The sequence below is a fragment of the Numida meleagris genome, chromosome 10 (genome assembly GCF_002078875.1).
Source record: "Numida meleagris isolate 19003 breed g44 Domestic line chromosome 10, NumMel1.0, whole genome shotgun sequence".
Classification (NCBI taxonomy): domain Eukaryota; kingdom Metazoa; phylum Chordata; class Aves; order Galliformes; family Numididae; genus Numida; species Numida meleagris.
The window spans coordinates 8,413,875-8,431,751 of NC_034418.1; the positions used below are offsets into that span (position 1 = coordinate 8,413,875).

The 17,877-nt window shown below is 41.3% G+C and overlaps 1 protein-coding gene across 8 annotated transcripts in view; it reads left to right on the forward strand.

Moving 5' to 3' along the window:
* ZNF536 (zinc finger protein 536) overlaps positions 1–17,877 on the forward strand; it is a 328,996-nt gene that overhangs the window by 215,092 nt on the left and 96,027 nt on the right. For 6 of the 8 annotated variants that reach the window (XM_021408612.1, XM_021408611.1, XM_021408610.1 and 3 more), the window contains one exon: positions 1,699–3,279. In XM_021408612.1, the coding sequence (XP_021264287.1) occupies positions 1,699–3,279 (1,581 nt within the window). Of the gene's footprint in view, positions 1–1,698; positions 9,814–17,877 lie in introns of those variants that run through there. The other 2 variants (XM_021408616.1, XM_021408617.1) reach the window with 2 other exon arrangements.

Consider the following 17,877-nt stretch of genomic DNA (forward strand, 5'->3'; position numbering starts at 1 on the left):
CACCATTTAGCTTTGGGATTACATATGGATTTAGGATTTCCACTCCTTATAATTCACTTGAGCCCTATCTGAGCTACAGCACGTAACCAGCCACGTTCCCGGTCAGCAAGCTGTATGGCCAGTTTGAGGGTTTTGTGGTGCATCTCATTAGTAAGTTCCTGTGATCAGTGCGAGGAGCAGCTTCCCAGGTATCCAGCAGCCTTTCAACTGAGCCTGCAGCTTATACAAATCAGAAAGTTGGAAAGCCTTTCAATTTTGTTTTAAGCAGATTTTGGGGTTATTTGAAAACGGGTGACTTTCCAGCTGGTTTGGTAAACTGCAGAATATCGTACAGCTTGCTTTTTTTTTTTTTTTTTTTTTACTTTGGAGAAAGTTTTTGAAGCACGTTTTTCCACTACAGCATTCGGGAGAGGTTGGTCGTTGTCTTTTGGAGAAAAAGCTATGTAGAAAAGACGATTTCTTCTTCTTGTTGAGCTCCCTGGTAGAAATAATTGTCAGTATTGACAGCTTGCAGATCTTTCACATTCCTGTCTCTTCTAGTGAGTATTTCCAAATGTCCTTTTAAAGGAGCTCTGCAGTGCTCAGAAGTGCTCCGCGCAAATTCAGATGTACGTTTGCTTAGGCATGCATACTTTCTGGATATATATTTATGATTGCACGTGAATATTTATGGCGTGTGTAATCTCTTCTACCTCTTTTAAAGTATAGGAAAAACAATAAAAGTTTATACGGGACTCAAACACTTATTTAATTCATGAAAATCATCTTATATGTTTTAAACCTCTATTCAGAGTAATCCTAGGAAAGCGCTTATGATAGGTAAATTACACCTTTTAACTGCTTGAGCATTAGAAGTACAGTTAGCACAAATTTAAAAGTCTGCAAAAACCAGTAGATAATGCTAGTTTCAAATACAGAAACTAAATATATTTTGTACTTTTTTTATTTCTTGATTTTTATTTTGACTGCTTTTTATTTTAACTATATGTTCTTACGTGCTGCAATCATAATGTAGTATAATGATATTAATATTTTATAGAATCTGTATTTATAGTTCTTTATTTAGAAACAATGCAGTAGGTCTGCAGATCTTTGAATCCTTCTGGAATGGTGCCCTCCAAATAATGATAAATTACTTGTGCAGTATGCCATTTGCTAATTATATCCATGATTTACTGCAGAGCAAGACTTAAATCATTCATTTCAGTCTTGCGTAACAGTGCCATAAAATTTTTAGGTTTAAAAATGGTTTCCATGTGTATAATTTAAACAAATTTTGAAGCAATTGTATACACAAAATATTGCAACCATCCATTTGTTACTTTCTTCATCTCTTTTTTTTAAAAAACTTGTACTTTTAATGATTACTGTGGTTGAAATTGTTATGCTTCATTTTCATAATCATAGCTTTTAATTCTACAGCAGTTTTCTACATGTTAGATTAAGAAAAAGATGGCTAATTGTGTGTAGATACCATGTCATTCTGGAATAGCCCCACGTTCTGAAAACCCGTTTTAAAAATATTCAGTTTTTGAATTAGTCTTCAATTAAAGGCGTTTCTTTTTAAAAAATGAATTATTAGCTGTAAGATCTTCTTGTTTTCAAGAAGCTAATGATGATTTTTTTCTTCACTCATCCATGCACCAAAGTGCAGTTAACTCTCCTCCTTTATATTTGTCTTTTTATGCATACACATAGGTGAGAAGCCTTACAAGTGTCCGCATTGTGATTATGCTGGTACTCAGTCTGCGTCCCTCAAGTACCACTTGGAGAGGCACCATCGGGAGCGACAAAATGGAGCGGGACCACTCTCTGGGCAGGCTGCAAGCCAGGAGCACAAAGAAGAGACATCAAATAAAAGTTCCGTGTTTATTAGACCAGATATACTGAGAGGAGCCTTCAAAGGGCTGCCTGGTATCGATTTCCGAAGTGGCATGGTCTCGCAACAGTGGCCGTCAGGAATGCTGTCTTCTGGAGATCAGCAAGGACAAGCAGCTGGCATGTCATCTGAAGTATCTTCAGAAAATATGAAGGGTTCTGACATATCTTCCAAAGGGACACACTTCTCTGAACTTGGCCGTGCTTACCAAAATATGGTTGGGAACGGCGTGAACTTTCAAGGGTCTTTGCAAGCTTTCATGGACAGCTTTGTCCTAAGTTCTTTGAAGAAAGAAAAAGAAATGAAGGATAAAGCTCTATCAGATCCACTTTCAGCAAAAGCTCTGGGCTCCGATGGCGGTGAGGAAAAGATCAATAGCAAGTCCTCACAGCGAAAAACCGAGAAGTCGCAATATGAACCTCTTGACTTATCCGTAAGGCCAGATGCAGCCTCCCTCCCAGGTTCCTCTGTTACTGTGCAAGACAATATCGCTTGGCATGGCTGCTTATTTTGCTCCTTTACAACTTCATCTATGGAACTAATGGCTCTGCACCTCCAGGCCAATCACTTGGGCAAGGCTAAACGTAAGGACAACATCATTGGGAACAACAAAGAGCAATCCAGAGAAGCTTCAGCCTCAGTTAACAAAGTGAGCTTGCTCTCTGCTTCTGTGCAGTCCAGCAAAGAGGCCGTAGTTTCAAACATGCTTAGCCAGCTGGACTCGGCTTCTGAGAAAATGACCCAAGGACAAAATAAAGAGACCCTGGCAGAGCAAAAGAGTACTGCCTGGCCCAGCCACATGGAATCCACTTTTTGTAATTTTACAACAGACTTCTATAAGCAGTTTGGTGTTTATCCTGGTGTTATTGGCACAGGAACACAAAATTCTTGCACCAGTAATGAATCTGAAATAAAACCACAATCTGAAGATGACCCAAGTATTCTGCTCTCTGACTCTGTAAATAAAAGTGCTACTGATGACCTTTCTGACATAGCTTCATCTGAGGATATGGAATCTTCCAAGGAGGAAAACATTGAAGATGAGGACATTGAAACAGAACCAGATATTATGAATAAGCAGTTGTCTGCCCTAAACAAGGAAAGCAGTGAAGGAGGCGACAACATACAAAGTGCGGTCACCTCACAACCAGCACAAGGGCTCGTATCGCCACTGCCACAAGCATCAGAAAAGCAGTGGCACAGTCAGAATCTTCTATCCTCCCATGAAACTGCACAAGGAGTGATGAAACCCGAACAAGTTCAGGGTCCACAGGTCCTGGAGAAGCAGATGAACATGTTGTCAGTCCTAAGAGCTTACAGCTCTGATGGCTTAGCAGCCTTTAATGGACTTGCAAGTAGCACAGCAACTAGTGGATGTATCAAGAGACCTGACTTGTGTGGTAAGTTTTAGCCCTTCTTTTAGACCATTTCAGAAAACACTTGTGCAGAATCATAAAGCTGCTCTTTAAATATACTTAGTCATGTTTGTTAGTAATACATTTTTTTAAATGTTAAACCCTGTGGGCCAAATTCTAGTCTTATATGTGGTCTACTCCATTGAAATCAGCAGTGCTGCATGCATATACTTACACAGAATTTTAGAAAGAACTTGCTTTTAAACCATAGTAGCAGCAATATAGACTATCTGTGCTAGTGGCATCTGAAGGGGATATTTACTGCTTTAGCATACTCAAAGGAGGAAAAAGTTTTAAAAAAATCACTTGGTAACTTGCAGACTTTTCAGTATTTTGATATAAGTAGGAATCCAGGACAAACACTGGATGCTCTGCCAGGCAAGCCTTGCGCGTTCTCTGTCTCTCTCTGTCTCTCCCTCTCTCTGTGCTTTTACTCGGATTGCATTCAGTTTCCACGGTATTAATTAAATCGAAGGCCAGGTGGATGGAATGCATCTACCTTTAGTAAAGAGGTGTTCTTTTCCTTTAACCCCCCCCCTCCTTATTTTTTAATAATTACATTTTTCTGATTTGTTTCAATGGCACCTATGCAGTAGTTGCCTTTGACAATTTTCACTGTCCTAGCAGAAGTTGTACAAGTTCTGGTTTGCCTAATTAAGAATATGCCTCCTAGTAATTAAAACAACAAGGCACCAAACAAAGCCACCCACTTTTTACCCTTGTAGTCTCTGATACAGAAAACTGACAAAAAGGAAAGCAAAATCTATTTGGAACAAGTGAGACTGAGGACTTCTCAATTTATCTCCCATTTTGTGAGCGTAGTTCTCTGGCTTGAGAGAGATTTTAGAATGTAAATCCTTTGAAAAACAGTATCACTTTAAAAAGCAGAGTCAGCAAAGGACACAAAAACTTCAGTAATGCTCTTGTTTCATTTAACCTTCAAATGAATCAGAAAACTCATTGTCAGAGCTGAACATGCGTAAGAAAATGTATTCAAGTTAAAACAAGAAAAGAAAATGTGATCAACAGTTATAAAGCTTGACAATTTCAAATGAAACCCTAAACCTGCAACCACTTAAGAGTAGTTACCCTGGTTAACTTCAGGTTATTAGGAGCTTTGTTTGACTCCACTAGGAAAGTATATGTGCTTACAGCCATAACTGCTCCTTCATGCCCCTGCCTGCTTTTCCAAGGGTATTAGTTGGTCTGATAAAAAAGTACAGTTTCTCCCAACAGAGTTTATCTCGCTTGCATTCTTAGCGAGCATTTTTGCCTTCACACTACTGTCCTGACCCAAACTGAGCTCCATTCGCAGGTATTCGCGTGGCCGTGCGGTAAATTCCTGTGTCTCAGTTCACTAAGAGAGAGTTAGAAATATTTCCAGATTCTTCAAAATCGGTAGTTAGATTTCTGATGTTTTAACATAGTTGATCCTTGCTTTCAGTTAGCAGTTGGTAAAATCCTTGGGATTTTTTTCTCTGTGTTTGAGGATTACAATCAATCGGGTACAAAAAAATGCATCACAGAAAGACTCTAACAAACAGCTAAACAAAAAAAAATATTGGAAAAATAAGATTAGTTGCTTTGTACAAAGTATCGTTATACTTCTTCTCAGACATAAGATTTTTAAAACAACAAAAAAAAACCCTCTAACAGTATTATTGAAATGAGGTCATGTTACTTCCATTAGTTTTTTGTTTCATCTTCCAATCAATTCAGCAGACGTTTTATGATGGCTTGAGTTTATGTGATTTTAAAGACCATATCCCTTTCACAAGCTCTGCCCAGTGATAATGCGTTTGACTTGAAGTATGAAGGAAAAAAAAACAACAGAAGCTTGTCTGTTCTACTTTTTAAGCCATTTTAAAATGGAAAATGCAGCGCGAGTCCTCCTTTCTCCCCCCTCCAAAAATAGCTTTTTAAAATTCGTACTGACATTCTGTTGAGTATTTGCAGAACATAAGTATTAAGGTTGAGTATTTAAGTATATCATTTCATTTTTCTGGATATCTCACAGCAAAAATGGATGAATATGAACAATCCCTGTGTCAGTAGTTCTTATTTATTTCATTGATTTAGACACCACCCTATTGAAAATAGTGTTTTTAGGGAGTTTTCATTTTCTCAGTGACATTTTGTACTGTGAAATCACACTCCATCTGTGCATGCTAGTGTGGGGAATCTCACCTGATGTTTCTGCACTTGCAGATTAGCCAGCAGGAGCGCTTTGCTAATTTATTAGCCTTCCTTCCCTCTTGCACAAAGCCCATGACCTGAGTCGTGGTTCCCTTTGTCTCTCCTAGTCAGAGAGATCAGGAAGCCTGAGATCCGCTTCCAGCACCTGGTCTCGGGGCATGATTCTCGTGTCTGTTTGTGTTTTGGGAGACTCTATGCATTTGCCTTTCTTTTTACAGCCAGTGATGGGTGGGTGTTGGCATCTCAAGAGAGAGCATTGATACCCTTGATAACACTCCTTGCACAATCTAGATGGCGTGGTGCCCTTTCCACAGTCAGAACACTGTTGAAATAAAATTCTCAGTCAGATGAGATTGCATCTTTGTTTGGCCACGTTAATTGCACTAAATTTCTGGCTTCATTGCAACAAGCTGGGATTTTCAGTGATCTGTGTAGATCATTTTTAGTTGGCAGGTTTTACCTTTAAGATAATGGGTCCATTTTTAAGCACAAATCTTGGTTTAATTTCTAGAGGGCAGTTCCACCAATACACGATTGTTCTGAAAAGTCACCACTCATGGGGGAAGCAGTCCTCAGTTTCCCTGTATGCAGAATGAGAGAGACTGGTGATGTGCCCGTAATGCGCTTCTGCTCCTGTCATGCTTTAGGCTGTAGGGATGAAAGGCACAATTAGAAAAGAAAGACCTAGAATTATTTTATAATGCAGAAATTTCCACGTCAAAATACTGCTGAGAAAAATCACAACATTTTTGTAAGCTTTCTCCTTTACATATCTAGCAGAATAGGAAAGAAGGAAAGGAAAAAGTATAATTGATGAATTTTTAGTTTCTCCTGACCTTTTCTAACTTAACTGTATTTGTTTCCAGAGTCTTAAGTGACTAAACCCAAGAGCTGATCTTGTTAATCTTTGCTACCATGCAGTCTGTAAGAACAGGGACGAGCCTCTCGCTGCTTGCAGCCAGCAGCCCAGACAAGGGAGGAAGCCCAGCGTGATGGCTCTGGGTTTGGTAGCTGTCTTGAGCATCCGTGTAGTCTGCTTTCACAGCTCTCGTTCATTTGAAAAGTAATGCCTGGAGGTTGTAGACCTACTTTGTATTTAAGGTTTGGAAGATATTTTCCATTTCTGCTTTTCTCTTTCTCTTCCTGGCTTCCGTTAGACAAGGAGCTATATTGCAGTAATGTTCCACCTCCTGGTCTAAGTCGCTAATTTATATGATTTGCACAGCATCTGTTTATGACAAAACTCTTTCTTGTCTCTCTCTCCTTCCCTTTAAGTCTTCCTGCTTTGTGGCTAAGACGGTAAAATATCCCTAGCATTTTCTGCTTGAGATGTACCTAGGCTTTCAAAGAACTGCCGTTGGACTACGGAACTATTGGCCAGAGATGGTCCAGGGCATTAGCTGGTTGTTTAATGGATTAGTGCTATTGAACCCACACTTAATGATGACCAAAAGTATTAGTTCCATCTTGTCCCTCTAAATCTAATTTGCTTCCATTCATGCTTGCTTTCCTCTGCAATTAGTGCTGTTTTCTCTGCGTAGGCTCCACCTCCCTCACTTCTTTTCACTGTATGAAAACAGGGCAGGGCCCTTTTAGTGTATGGTAGCAGCTTTGAAGTTCTTCTCCTGCAAAGGGCTGAGCACTTTCAGTTTCCTTTTGAGCAGAAAGTGTTCAGCTTTGCGCAGAATTATTAAAATGTTCAGCATTGTAACTTTCTGAAATACCTTCCAAATGTGGAACTGTAGCACAGACAAGAGGGCTGGGCAAGGGGAAGATCGATTGTGGCAGATTATTACAGTTTTATTGTCACATAATTATAGTGCTGTACCCCAATGTTGAAATAGCGAATTTAGTCATTGTAAATTGCTTCTTGCCACAGGTGTCAAAACCAAAAGGATTGTAATGCTAACCCCTTCAGAACTACCACCAACACATAAAATGCAGAAAAAGATTTTTAATTGTTTGTGTGCCTTCACCTCATTGCAGCTCTTTTAACTTATAAAATCCATATTAAACAGAAGCAAAAGGCCTGTATATCTGAGCTGTAGGACAGCTTTGTGGTCATGGAAGGTTGTCAGGACTGCAGCAAGGTGCAGTGCTCAGACCCATTCAAAGTACCCCCTAGTGCAGTGAGTTAAGTAACCCAGCATTTCTGCCGTTAAAGGAGTAACCAGAATATTCTCCTTCAAGGCAGAAGGAAATGCCACAGGAGCTTTACTGTGGACTTTTCTGTACCCATTGTGGTGCTTGAGGAGGTTTCTTTAGTGGCAGCATAGGGCCTGCTCTTGGTTTGAGTCACGGTGCTGCAGGGATCAGTGCCCACTCTCGTGCCGGGCTGCAGCCACTTCTGGAAGTCGCAGTGCCATTTGCATGGCAATATCAAACCAAATTCATATGGCTTGCTTCCTTTTTTTAATTAACTGGGAATGCCAGTGATCCAGTGAAGTTTGTGTTGCTGGATAAAAGGGCCGGTCTGTGAATAGCATTGTATTTGCCAAATGGTTCGCTAGTCATTTCAGTACAAACAAATGGATGGTGTCTGTAAGTCTGCAAACACTGTTGACATTTAGCCTTGTTTATGTTACTTTCCTTTTGCTGCATATTTTTGGCTAGAAAAGATACTGTCTGAATCAACATTGACTTCCTAAGCAGAAGCTAAGGACCCAGTCTTGCATCCCTCATTCTCGATGAGTGGGACTACTTACATGACTAAGGATTGCAGAATCAGGTCCTGTGTTTATTTGACTTTAAATTTAATTGCTATACTCGTGTAATTTAATTTCATTGTAATTTTTTTTTGTATCAGAAATTGGTCTGGCGATAAGTTCAATATCACTGTTTTGTTCACTGTTGGAAACTTATTTCTTAGAATTTTTCATATTGCGGTGTAACACTCCCATTCCATTAATGTTTCTGGAAGTTAACCCCTAAAATATCTGATACAGCTGAGTTCTGAGTACCTTCTATTCCCAGTGAAAGTGGAGGCATTCAGTCCCTCCCAGCACCAGATCTGAAAGGGGGATTGTGTTTGCAAAAGAAGGCCTCGGTATGTGCCTCGATTTCAGACATCAGTGGCCAGCCGCACCAGGGCAAATCCCCAGCACAGAAAGGCTTTTCTTTTCTTTGCAGAGACAAAATAATGATGTAAGCTTAGAGCCGTATGATTTTGCTCTAAGTTTCATCTCCCAAACAATATATTCTTATTGTTTTTGTCATATCCAGGTCAAATTTAAATTATAATTTAGGATTAGGCAGAGGCATAGAGATGTTTCCAGATCTTTCCAAAGTGAGACAATGCTCTGGTTTGTGTTTCGGTTCAGGAATAAATATGCTTGTGTCTGAGGTATAGTATTTCCTATATCTACACAGAAACACGAACAATTTAGACATCCTTTTAAGTCAAAACTAAGTGTACGATTAATACCTATTATGAGGCCAATTTTAAACAATTAATTTGACAGCAGTTATAATTTTATTTTACAGGCTTTCAGAAATAAATAACCAAATTCATCTTTGTAATCTAAAGAAGTTAGAGTATCTTTATGCTGAGGTGATCTTGTTATGCATAGTGTTGCATATCTGGGATTTCTGGGGTTTTGTCCCTCATATCTAGATACTTGTAGTGCCGGGGATGAATTAATTACCTGAGGCTTATTAATTGTTTCAGCAAAGAAAAAAATATATACCTTAAGTGTAAGCATTAATATATGTGTACACAAAACATCCACGATATATAACAAACCATCATAATAGTACAAAAATAGAGGTCCTGAATATGTTCTGTTATTTATGTGTTTGGCAAGCTTAGGGAATGGACTTTAGTATGAGTGAAAATTCTCTTAACATTTTTAAGGTTATTTATTGTCATTTCTATTTGAGTTTTTAATGGTCCTGTATTTTGTAATGCTTTAGCAGGAAAAAATACTGTAGTTATCTTTTTTCATATTCTTTAAGCAATATTTCTAGCTTAATATATTGTGCCAGGTTTTCCAATATTAACCAAGAAAGACAGTAAAATTCAATGAACAGCACTCTGACATCCACAATTTAAAACCTGTGACTGAAGTGAAATGTGTAAACTTCTAGTGGGTTATCATGTGCTTTGGAATAGAGTATTGTTGGAAGTAATTAGAAAATATATTAAGGTTTCCTGGTAATGAAGGTATGTAAGTTTTAATAATTGTTGCTTTCTGAATAAGTGTCAAACTATATCTTTAAATGTATATGGAGTTACAAGTTAGGTCACTTCTGAATGGAATGTAAAACAATACTAAAATGCTTCAATAACTTATCTCAGTGTTGCTAATAAAAAAAAAGCTGTTAACCATTAGTGCAGTTTTGAGTCATTTTGTTAATTCATTCAAGAAAACTCTTCTGCTCAACTGTTTTATCTTTTGGTAGACCGAAGACCACTCGTGCAATCCACGGTTGGCTCATGCTTTGAGAGGCAAACTCTATAAAGCAGCTTGGCCTTTTTGAAGCGTATTGATTAAAAATGCAGTCTTCTTATAAGTGGTTTGCCACCAGAAGATCGCGCCGTGTGGTTAGACAGGCTAGATTTGTTTCTTTTGGCACAGAAAGTTCCTTGGGAATGCAGGAGCTGTGCCCCCCCTCTCACTGGTGAACTCCAGTGGACATTTCCATGGAGGCCTGTGTGTTAAAAAGGAGTGATGCTGGATGGATCAGGTGTGTAAGTCCTGGTGCCTGGGTGCTTGGCCAGGGCGAGCTGCCGTGTGTGGACCCGGTCCTGCAGCTGGGAGCCAAGCCTCAGTGAGGGACAGACATTGCCCATCCCACGGGGCAGTACCGTGAGCGCACAGCCCACCAGCAGCCTTTCTCTGTTCACCTCACCCAGTCTTAACGTTGTTGCAGTCTGCAGTACTGCCCGTAGCGCTTAACTCTGCTTTTTATTTCCCACGGAAGGAATGCGCGGTAAACGTCCCGAGACTAGCCTCGCTCCTCTCCTCATGTACGGGGCACCCAAGGTAAAGAAAGCATAGGATAACAAGCAGCCGGTCGCATCGGTGCCAGTAGTATCGCTCAGGCCTCTGGTAAGTGTCTCCAGGATGGGGCCCGTAGGAGGTGGCCTATTGTTTGCTGCACCAGTCAGTAGGCAATGGAAGTTAAAGGGGACGTGGCTGGGGCTCCCAGTGTCACATCTTCGTTAACGCTGTCAGTTTTGAATAGCATATTGGTACTTTTTATTTATTTCACTGAAACACCATGAGTCAGGACCTGACATTTTAGCGTTCTGTGTCATACTGAGAAAAATCTGTAGATCAGCAGTAGGACAATTATATTATTTTGGAAGGGCTAGAAATAATACAGCATTTGTGAGACAACTGTAACATTTATCCAGACTCAGTGTGAGATTGTTCTTCCTTTTATTTGGAGAGCACTCCCAAAAAAGTATCAACTAGGAGCAAAGAGAAAAAGACATGAAAAAGTGGCAGTTATGAATCCATTTAACCCCCATAGGGTATAATCTCATCTTGTGTAATATCGCTGGCTGTTACACGCCGAAACTTCTACACAGTGAGCTGTGAATATAGTCCCTATTGTCCTGTGGGCAATATGACTAAGGAAAAAATATCTCTGTGATACAATGGAGCATTTGTCTGAACGGCATAACCTAAGGTCCATAACATCTAATCTAAAGTTGTAATTATACAGCTGCAGTCACACCACTCAAGTGAAGGCTGTGTCAGCACTTGTATTATATAAGAAATCCTGTTTTCAAGGGTTGATGAGTCATATGCAAAAAACATTTCTCACTAAACAATTGTTCTGGTTGTTCCAAAGCAATGTCTAGGTATCAGCCTCCCCCCTGTAGGATGTAGTCGTGCATTCTGCAATATGCCATGGTTTAGCTTGGCGGTTTATTTTGCTAATGAATGTATCTCTTGCAAGCCAGGAAACTGCCTAAAAGGTTTTGGTTTCTGGGCATCTTTATTATTGTCAAAACACAAACTAAAGCGCATAGAAGTCCAGGGCAGGCTAGGTGTTCACTGACGAGGATTACAGTAGGTGAAAGTTCTTCCTGAGAAATGTAGAGTTAGGATTTATTTTCCAGTTTGTCATCCCCTGTGCTAATTCAGTTCTCCGATCTGAACGATTTCCTACAAGACTCCTACTGCTATTTGATTTTATAGATAGGCCTTAAAATGGACCCTTTCAGGCTAACAGGAACTTGTGTTGCCATTTGAAGCAGCCACACATTTGCTGGCAAAGAGCAAAGAGGAAAGAGGTTTTTTTACAGCAGCAGTACAGAGGTGGATGAGGAGCATCCCTCCAGCACAGACGTCAAATGAACAGTTGTAGGTTTGAGAACAAATATCAGAAATTGCAGCAGTTTTCCAAATACATGAAATTTCTAGATATGTATTCTGGATGAGAATGACCTGAGATAGCAGATGCATCTTCCTGGAGCATGTCCTCTTAGAAACCCACACCTACACTGCTGCAATGTCCGCGGGGTGCGAGCGCGTTTCTTTCAGCTGACCTCTGATGCAGGGTTTCTGTAGGGCTGCTCCCTGCATAGAACGGCCATTGTTCAGCAGTTCAGAGAGGGAATTGTGCCTTAATTATCTCTTACTGAGGGAAAATCCCAAGGCATATCCCAATATGTGCCATAAGTGGTGGGACACAAGTCTTCTAAGTAAGGTCTGAGGAGGGGAGCTCACGCAGAATCTGGCAGTCCTCACTGCTCCTCCAGGTCTACCTGTGATTCACCCTCTGACAATGGGAAAAAATAAGTTTTCTTCTTTGTATTCTCCATTGTGAAATGGAAAATCATAGTACTTATCTCCCTGATAGGAGTGCTGTGAGGATAAATGAATTAATTAATGTTTCCAAAGCACTTTGAAGATGAAGAACATTTATATAAGTCCTCGGTGTGTAAATGCTTCCTTCTCTGGCACTACAGTAAGTTATAAAGAAAAAAAGATGAAAATGAACACACATAGAAAATATGAACTGGATGTGGATATCAGTGTCCTCCTGCCCCCAGCAGGTCCCGCTCGGGGCTGGGGACCTGTCGCTATGTTTGCTGCTGCCTGTCCCCCCGTGTCGTTGCCAGTGTTATCCTCAGTACTTGGCTCTGCTGTGAGCTCGGTGGGTGCTGGGGCACGTGGTCATGCTCACGGATCTGGGGACTGGAAGTGCCTGTTGTAAGGTTTTATCTGAATGGCAGTGACATCAAATCACAACTTCTCAGTTCAATTTTTTATTGCTTGTTTTCCAACATTACCATCCTAGATTAGGCCATGCTGTTTGTTTTGTTGGTTTGTTTCTTTTTAAGTCAGGAAGTGCATTTGCTCCAGACCAGTTCCCATGTATAACGAGGCACGTTAAATGCATTCAGGGAAGGAAAACCAACACCTCAGCCATGTAGAGATGTGACATTTATCAAGAGAGACATATAAGAAAAGCTTTATGCATTAAAATGAACAAGTTAAAGACCAGATCCAGGCTTTCTCTAGGGCCACGTAGATGAGTTTGTGAACCTTATGAGAAAGGTTTGTTATAAGACACATCAGCCTCAATTCTGTCTCATTCTACTCATCCCTTTGTACAGCTAGCCCTGCTCCAGCCAATGCATTGGCTTTGGTTTACATTCCTCCAAGGCCTCCCTGGTCAGTTTCTAGCTGGTTCAGCAGCATGAGGGTCAGCCCCACTCCACTCTGCTCTGCTCACTGCCACGTGCTGCAAGGGGCAGCTCTGGCTGGGGGAAGCCCATGGCTGCTGGCACAGCCCCGTGCCTTCAGCTGGCAGCTGTAGCTGTGCAGGTTGTGGCCGACACTGTTCTGGCGCTGGGGACCGATCTTCCCATCCCCTGTCATGAGGACAGTTCAATAACTGCAGGGTTTATGGGTGTATCGCGAAGTGTAACTGTACGTGGAGGTGAAAAAGAGAGAAAAAACAAAACAGAAAAGCTTTCCCGAAGGATAGAGGTGGCAATCCCATTAACATGACGGCTCCCTCTTTAGTTGCCAAGATGACTGACAGCTGGATAAGGTCAGAACGTGAAAACCCAGCCATGGGGGACAGAGCGGGCAGGGGAGGGGCCCAATCAGTTGAATAAGAAACGGAGTGCCAGTGCTGGGGAAGGGGAAAACCGGCACTCCCACCAGAAAAATCCTCACCCTCTGCTCCCCTACTGTTTGTTTGGGGAAAATGCTGCAGCTTAATCAGAATTATTTACAAGATAATGGTCCATTGTTTGTAGTAAGACAGATGCTGTCTGTGGGAATTTGGTGTTTTATGCTCTGTGCATTACAGTGCCATTGCTGTGTACAGATGGGATCACAGTGGTATTGTTGTTATCCACTTTTGGGAAATTTGGAAGATCCTTACCGTGAAAGGAAGATCCTTAAATAGGAAAAGAGTTTTCTTGGGCCCAGAACTGGGATTTCTCTTAAGGCAGAATTGTGTTTTTAATGTGTATGGCAGAGGAAGAAGATGAAGAGGTAGAAGCACTGTTCCTAGGCTAGCTCATCTTGGTGGTAGTGGACGTGAACTCAGCCTGGGGATGGAGCCCATGTGCCTGCCCAAAGGGAAGAGATTCTGATGGGGTATGCATGCCAGTGTTACAAACATACTTAAAAAAAAAAATCCTAGAGAAAAAAAATCTTTATTTCTTTAGATCCAAACGAGAGAATTGAATTTACAATTTGTTTATTGCCAGCAGATACTCCATCTCCCATAAGCATCCCTCTCTGGCCCAAGCAGGCCGTTCAGTGTGGAGGCCCAGAGGCTGGCCAAGGGACTCCTGGGTGGGTGACCCATGACACATCAGGATCGCTGCGCACAGGGAGAAGCATCCGTGTGTCCGTCCCGTCAGCTCTGTCTCAGCCCTGCATGGGGAACAGCAGCACCCACAGATCTGCCCGAGCCTGGGACCAGGGCACAGACAGCCCAACGCAGAGCTCTGCAGGCCGTGTGCTCCGCAGGGCCGTGCCCGTATCCCACCCTTTTCCTCTCTGAAACCACCGAAACCGGTGGGACAAGAAGTTCCTCCTTGGGTCACTGCACTTCGGGGCAGGACCTGCTGGCACGGTGCAGGACAAGGGGGTGGAGGGCTGTGTGTATGCATGTGAGTGTGTGTGTGTGTGTGTGCACTGCCTCTCTCAAAAAAATCTGCTTTTAGTGTGAAATAGCTCACATATTACCTCGGCAGAGACCGGTGTGCGCCAAAGGCAACCAAGAGACGACAAATCACCAGAAAGGCTCCAGAGGGGATTTTGAACATCCACGTCTGGTATTCCAAGATCCATTAGCTTTCAGGTAAAACGGAAAACAATGACCGTCTTTTTTTGTGTGCTAGATAATTAAGCTGTCTTTCCATCACTGCAAAATATTTGAGTTTCCCTGGAGAAAGCAGAGGGAGTGGGGATGGGGAGCGAGACAGGGATGGGAAGGGAATGGCTCAGCTGCACTCTTCATGGCACTGTACCCATTTTTCGTAAAGCAGAGTTCTCCAGTAATCCCCTTGAAGAGCTAGACTGGCCCATGAGATGCAATTCTGAGTTATTTCATTTTTCCTATGTGGTTCCAGTGGGATCTGTGTGGGGAATTCCAAGTTTTTTTTCTCCTAAGTCGGAGTTTATCTGCAAAATCTTAATTTTGTATTTCCTGACGTTTAAACTTTTCAGCCTAATGCTCTAATAAGGATTCTGTCTGTCTGTCTAAATACAGCTTTGTCCTAATGAGGACACCATCCATCCCCCTAGATAGAGCTGTGATGACTTCCAGCCTCAGTGTAATTTTAGCCGTGCTCCTTCCCCACCCTCTGCTCCCCACAACTCTTTGTTTGGGGTGTAAATTATCTGTTCTGGGACAAAGTTGCACAGAATTTCATTTTGGGTCAAGTGACTGAGCTATTGTGTGAGCCTCTGCTTTCTCTCTGAAACGGGGTTTTCGGTCGCTCCCAGTTGTGTGTTCAGTGCCTGCTTACTTGCAATTTCTGTTCATAAGACTGTGGGTTTTCATGCCAACGATTTTCTGTTTGAGTTATTGGAGTAGGGAGGTTGTGGGAGCATGCCAGTGTCAAAGGTTGTCGCTTGAATGATAATTAATAACATTATCAGACTGATTATGTGTTTAGATGTCCAGAATCAGGAGTGAATTGAACTTGTTAAATTTAATTCCTACCTCCGAATATCTGACTGTTTTCCGGGGCTGGGAGACTGGCGTGTTCACAAGTCTCACATTTGCATAAAGGACAAAATCGTGAATTTAAAAGGGCAACAACTAATGAGGGTTGCTGAAATTCTGAGCTTCTGGCTTGCGTAGGGCTTCTCCTACCGTGTTGCTCGCCAAGCTTTCACCGGGGAGAAGAAAGCCCAGATCGAGTGCACGATAATATTTACAGACCCCCGCCTCATTGTGTCAGCCTCTGACTGCGGCGTTGAGTCACTGGAGATTGGAGATTATGTCTTCTGAGGTCTCGAAGAGCCGCCTCACATGTGACCGATTACCTCTGTCAGAGGAGGGAAAGCCGGGTCCCACCTCGGTGGGTGGGATTTGAACTCGTGCTTTCAGAGGTCAATAACAGGGTTTATAGACCTCTGTGCCTCTCGGTCCCTTATAGCCAGACCTTTTCTGTTAAAACTGTTTAAATTACAAACCAGTAATAAAAGGATCATATGTGTTTCCCACTGAACAGGTTCTTTAAGGCTATTATGATAATTAAAAACATATGGTGCCTACACAAGTCAGAGGGAAACCACAGATGTACAAATTAGGTATTATATAAGGTTTTTCTTTTTTTTTTGCCCTTTTTAAAAACAAGCCAGAGAAGTACAAAGAGAGAAAGACGGGGATTTTTCTGGAGGTGGTGGGTAGCGCTTCGGATTTTAATCATGAAATATGTAAACCTCTTTTCTTATACATAATCAGAGCAAACTCTAATACACAGGAAGAAAAAAGCAGTAGCGTAAGACTGCAGTATTTATGGAAGGAATAAGGAAACACTTTGTTTCATGCAAGTTATTGGAGACCAGGAAACCTTTTGCATTTTTTATGATGTTTCCCTGCACAGACATGGAGGATTATATTTATTAAATATTGAATTATATTGAAATTGGATTGATGCAGCCAAAGAAGGACATTTCTTTGTATTCCATTTTTTTTTTCTCCTTTTTAAAAGGGAAATGTACTAATATTGATTGCAGCACGAGTAGTCATTTGTTTTAATTTAAAAATATAGGATTGATTTTGAGAAGGTGATAAATACTGCTAATAAAAAAACTCAAAATGGGGATTTATAATGATTCTCTGTTAAGTCAATGGTTTAGCGAGGCTAACTTATAATAAAAGTAGAGACGTGCTGAACTATCCATAACTAATGGGTTATTTGCCATTTGCTAGCGCTGCAAACTTCCCCTGGCTTGCCGGCTCCTGCTGCAGAAGGTGAAATTTACACCACCTGGCGCTCCTCCTTTGCCTGCCTGCGGGGGAGAGCCCCCAAATAAACCCTTAAGAGAGTACGAAAGAGTCGTGAGGAAGGAGGAAAGGGAAGAGGCTGATGCTCATCCTTCAGGCTCCCGGCAGCTGAGCAGGCACTGCTGAGGAAAGGCTTTTCTTTTATTGAGTGAGTGATAGCAAACTCGGTGTTATTTCGCATGTAGGTATTACCATTTTAACTTTTACTGAGGTAAAATAACACCTTGTCACTCAGTGCAAATACCAATCACAAAATGAATTAATTGTAATAACTGTTGTCAACAGAACAAAAGACTTGTTGCTTTCCTAAGCAGATTTCAGTGCCACTGATAAGTATATACAGGGCTTCCCATTGGGCTTATTCAGTGTATGTAGTCAGAGCATAATTTCATCTGTCTTTCTCTGCACTTTGTTGTAGAAGTCTTAGAAATTGAGTTAAAAACCTGTATTTTTTACATTTCGCTAAGTATATGCTTTTCCAGCACTTACGCTTTCTTCCTCAAAACTCCCTATACGTTTTTACAAGCTAACTCTTTTCTCTTGCCTAATCTATTAAAAATTAAGGAGCTTCTAGCAGTCTATAGAATCTGTTTGTTCACCTCATGCCATGAGGGACAGTTGCTTCCAGTGAAAGTATGGGCAGTTTTCTTGCAACACAAAGTGCAGTTGTGCCAGCGTTTCCTCCTCAGCCAGTCGTCTTTATCCAACAGGAACAGTGCTGTAAACGGGTGAAGTTTCTTTCTTTTTCTTTTTGCAAAAAAAAATAAAGGGGGGAGAGATGGGGAGGGAGATCGCTATTCTTTAAGTTTAAAATAATGAGGTCCTCAAGGATCCGCCAAGTAATTGTGTTTTTTTTTTAAAAAAAAAAAAAAAAGGGGGGGGGGGGTCAGGAGAAAAAATAGCCAAGAAAAGCAAAATTCCTCAGCCTCGTGTTAACCACAA